The sequence below is a fragment of the Otolemur garnettii genome, unplaced genomic scaffold (assembly GCF_000181295.1).
Source record: "Otolemur garnettii isolate 467f Iridium unplaced genomic scaffold, OtoGar3 scaffold00055, whole genome shotgun sequence".
NCBI lineage: Eukaryota > Metazoa > Chordata > Mammalia > Primates > Galagidae > Otolemur > Otolemur garnettii.
Window position 1 is genome coordinate 7,304,785 of NW_003852450.1, and position 4,630 is coordinate 7,309,414.

A 4,630-nucleotide genomic window follows, 5' to 3' on the forward strand; every position below is an offset into this window, starting at 1 on the left:
CTTGAGCCCAGGAGTTTGAGGTTGCTGTGAGCTATGACACCATAGCACTCTACCAAGGGTGACAAAGTGAGATTCTGTCTCAAAAAAGAAATAGTTCACACTTTTACTGATAGAACCTTAATGAGGGTAGAGTCTCTGAAATGACCTTCCTTCTTGTCCACTGCAAGGATGACATCCTTTTGGTTCTCTATGACCCTGCCTCTCAGGAAGACAGCCCTTTGTGAGAGGGGGACACTTGTCTTTCAAGGCTGGTGTTTGAGTGTGTGTGCTGGAAGCTTACACCAATGGAATCCCATCTGTTATCCTACCAGATACCGAAGGACTAAGATTCATGACACTAGCACTGTTCCTGAGCCCAGCTGTGAAGTCTGAGGTTTGTAACTAATCCTGTCAAGGATGCCACTGCCTCCAGGAGCTGAGAGCAAAGCCAGAGATAAAGACAGCAATGGAGGCAGGAGAAGGGTCACAGCATTACTGCCCAACTTTTGATCTTCTCACGTAGAGATTAAGCTGCACTAGCAGATAATAAGATAGTCGGGGAAAACCTACACTCTTGGTCAAATTTTTTTCTTCAGGAAACCTTACAAAATCCCTTTTTATCTCCATTAAATCCATCTCATTTCATGGAGGTATCACTGTCACCAAAGGGTAGGTTCATGAATTTATAGCAGACAGAAAGGAGAGTCCACTTCCCTCTCTAGAGCACAATCAAGACACCTAAGTGTCTAGATAAAATGGGAAGATTTGGTACAAAGGTAAAAAACTGAATATAGTTGCTAGAAGAGCATTTAGAAGTTAAAGATACTCGGGCAGCACCTGTGGCTCAGTGGGTAGGGTGCCAGCCCCATATACCAAGGGTGGCGGGTTCAAACCTGGCCTCAGGCAAACTGCAACAAAAAAATAGCTGGGCATTGTGGTAGGTGCCTGTAGTCCCAGCTACTGGGGAGGCTGAGGCAGGAGAATCGCCTAAGCCCAGGATTTGGAGGTTGCTGTGAGCTATGATGCCATGGCACTCTACCGAGGGTGATAAAGTGAGACTCTGTCTCAAAACAAACGAAAAAATAGAAGTTAAAGATACTAATCAAGATCCATCTTCCAAAACTGCTGCCTGAGCCCCAACACTACTCAGCAAGGCAGCCAGGACAGCAGCTACTGCTCACAGGACTGATGATCTCGTTCCAGATGGCAGGATTAGAACAGGAGAGCAGGAGAGAGAAAGGAGGGGGAAGAAAAGTGCTTCCTCCAGCTGTACAGCTGCATGCGCCCACTGCAGAAAGCCTCAGACTCCCACAGAGGGCCTCAGGGTCCTTCTTTTCTGAGGCCAATCCAACCCTGCTGTTGGGTCTTTGTCTCCTACCTGGGTCCAACTTCAGCCGAAACCAGATCTCCAACAGCCAAAGCTATCAGGTAGGAGGGGATGGGCTGACACATCTGGAAGAAGAACTTATTTGGACTTCTCTTTTCCCAGGTGCTAGCACTCATCACAGCTGTGAAGCCATCCGGGACCTGACAACAGAGAAAGCTTAGGAGATTTCACCTGGAGAGACTCTGCTTTCGATTAGCTTGAAGAATAACAATCATCAGCAACCCGCCTAGTAGTGAATAATAATGACCCAGAGTCCATCCTGGAGAACACAAAGGGTTTTTTTTTTTTTTTTTTTTTGAGATACAGTCTTACTTTGTCACCCTCGGTAGAGTGCTGTGGCGTCACAGCTCACAGCAACCTCCAGCTTTTGGGTTTAGGTGATTCTCTTGCCTCAGCCTCCCAAGTAGCTGGGACTATAGGCACCCACCATAACGCCCAGCTATTTTTTGTTGCAGTTTGGCCAGGGCCGGGTTTGAACCCACCAACCACCCTTGGTATATAGGGCCAGCACCCTACCCACTGAGCCACAGGTGCTACCCAGAACACAAAGGTTTTAAGAAACCAGACCTGTGGTAAACTGATAGGATTTAGAGGAAGACTATATAAAATTTCAGTTAGAATTTAAAAGCAAGCAATTGTTTGGAGGTACCACTGGATGGATATAATAATTTACTAACTGAAATGTGACCCAATAGATCTAAAATTACACTCTTAATACCAAGGGCAGGTGCACCTAACCTTAGTCCCCTTACCTCAACAAGAGCTGAATATTTGCACTTCACTGCAGGGGTGTCAAAGCAAGGGAAGAAGGCCCGGTTTAGGACAGCCTGACCTTGGGTGTACACGAAAGGCTTCTTCTTTCCTGCTGTCTGCTCCGGAGCCAACCAGCAAACCTAAGAGAACAGGAAAACATTTCAGAACTGACATCTCTTATATGAACTCAGTCTAGTTAGAGAAAGGAGCCAGCTGCTATGGGGTAATCCTTAAAATGTTTCTGCTACCCAATCTGGCTTTGACTGGACAGTTCTCTTCTCCTGTGCTCATCCTAGAATCCAGGCCAAGGTATGATGTCTACTTTACAAGCCAGAGCCACCACCAAGAGTCCATTCCTCACTTTACCCCATGGATCATCTCAGGAATCCCTGACCTGGCTTCTGACCCTGTCATCTCTCCTCCTCCTGTGCGCTTCTCACTGCAGTGGCTTCTCATCAAACAAACAAATACAGACGCAACCACAGCTGGATAAGACACAGAAAAGCAGGACGTAGCCTGGGAGTCACGCGATAAATGTGTTCTTTATCCCTAAACTTTGCTTTCGCAGAATAAATACCTTTTATATTATAGACATTGGTTATACGATTCTTAATTTGTTTTCCATTAGCCCTTACACCAAAGGCAAATCCGAATGATTATAATGAACTCAATTTTTGCCTACAGCAAAAAGGAGTTTACTTACGATACAGATATAATTGGGGAGGGGGATATGTCAGTAACAAATACTATTTAAAATTTAGAAAAGGATTAGATTATGCCAGGAAGATTTCATAGGGGAAGTAAAACTTTCCAGAAAGCAGAATTTAGATGGTTGGGAAGGAAAGGAGAAGATATTCACAAGGAGACGAGCAGCAACATGAGCAGAGGCAGAAATGGCTGCAGACTCTGAGAATTAGTGGTAGGTTCTAGAGACAGAGTGGTGGGAGGCATGCCAGGGCACGTTTAATGAAGGGCGTTGAACACAGAAGTATCTGAGACCTATTATCAGAGGCTATATATGGAAGCTGCAGTTGGGATGCTGGGTTTTCCTTTGCTTGAGTTGTTTGTGTATGGAAAATTTAATTGGTCTCATTCCCAAGAGTACAGCACTGTTTGGAAAGAGAGGAGGAAAAGTTCACAGTGGAGAAAGCTGACAAACACTACCTCTGCCGGGTGATCGAAGTCAACACTGACGGTCATAAGTCATACGGATACTATGTAATCTCAATACAAAGATGAAAATGGCACTTTACCTCGGTGAATTTCTGTTCAAAAACCCATAATCCCAGTCCAATAAAATAAACACCAGACAAATTCCAATAAAGGGGCATCCTGCAATATACCTGACCAACACTCCTTAAAACTATCAAGGGCATCCAAAACAAGCCAAGTTTGAGAACTGTCACAGCCTCAAGAGGAACGTAAGAAGACATGACAGCTAAATATAATGTGGTACTTCGCATGGGATCCTGGAACAGAAAAAGAAATTTGAAAAACTAAAGACTTCAGTTAGTAACAATGTATCAGTACTGGTTCATTAATTATAACAATGTATCATACTAATATACACATAAAATGGCAGCAAGGGGGAAATTCTGTGTGTTTGTGTATGTGTCTCTTGTGTACAAAGGCAGTACTATATTATATATGAGAACTCTTTGTACTATCCAGTCAATTTTTCTGTTATTATTATTATTTTAATAAAGCCTATTAGGCCAGGTGAGGTGGCTCACGCCTGTAATCCTAGTACTCTGGGAAGCTGAGACGGGTGGGTTGCTTGAGCTCAAGAGTTCAAAACTAGCCTTAGCAAGAGCCAGACTCCCCCTCTACTAAAAATAGAAAACAAAAAAAACTAGTTAGGCATTGTGGCAGGTGCCTGTAGTCCCAGCTACGCAGGAGGCTGAGGCAAGAAGTTCTCTTGAGTCCAAGAGTTTAAAGAATGACACTCAACTCAGGACGACAGAGTTAAGACTCTCTCAAAAAAACAAAAACCCAGCAATGACAACAAAACTCTAAAATAAAGCGTATTAATTTAAAAAAAAGTTGGCACACTTATAGATTACTACTTATAGAGTACACATATAGAGTACACAATTATAGATTACTATGTACCAGCCCCCATACTGGGCACTTAAGTAAAGACAACTCATTTAACTTATTTCAAGCACTGAGATTAGCACTGGCACATCTTAATAAATACTAGCCATCATGTCTGCCATCAAAATTCCTTATCCATTATTTTTCCTGCAGTTTTGTTTGTTTCAGATGACATGTGGCTAATAGAATGAAAGAGCCTGGTAGTACATACTCTTTGAGTGCTACCTACAGCAATGAAGGTGAGAACGGACTGGAATGGGGACAATGAGAAGAGGGGAAGGAATGAGGACCTTCACAGTGCAAAGGACAGCACTTTTGGCTCGGCGCCTGTGGCTCAAGTGGCTAAGGCGCCAGCCACATACACCTAAGGTGGCGGGTTCGAATCCAGCCTGGGCCCGCCAAATAACAATGACG

The 4,630-nt window shown here is 43.9% G+C and overlaps 1 protein-coding gene across 1 annotated transcript in view; it reads right to left on the minus strand.

Annotated features, from left to right (window-relative positions):
- The window catches only part of RNPEP (arginyl aminopeptidase), a 22,010-nt gene that overhangs the window by 15,176 nt on the left and 2,204 nt on the right, over window positions 1-4,630 (minus strand). The window contains exons 2-3 of the mRNA XM_003792274.3: window positions 2,119-2,259; window positions 1,358-1,506 (exon numbers count right to left, since the gene is read on the minus strand). Coding sequence (XP_003792322.1) covers window positions 1,358-1,506; window positions 2,119-2,259 — 290 coding nt within the window. The remainder of the gene's footprint in view (window positions 1-1,357; window positions 1,507-2,118; window positions 2,260-4,630) is intronic.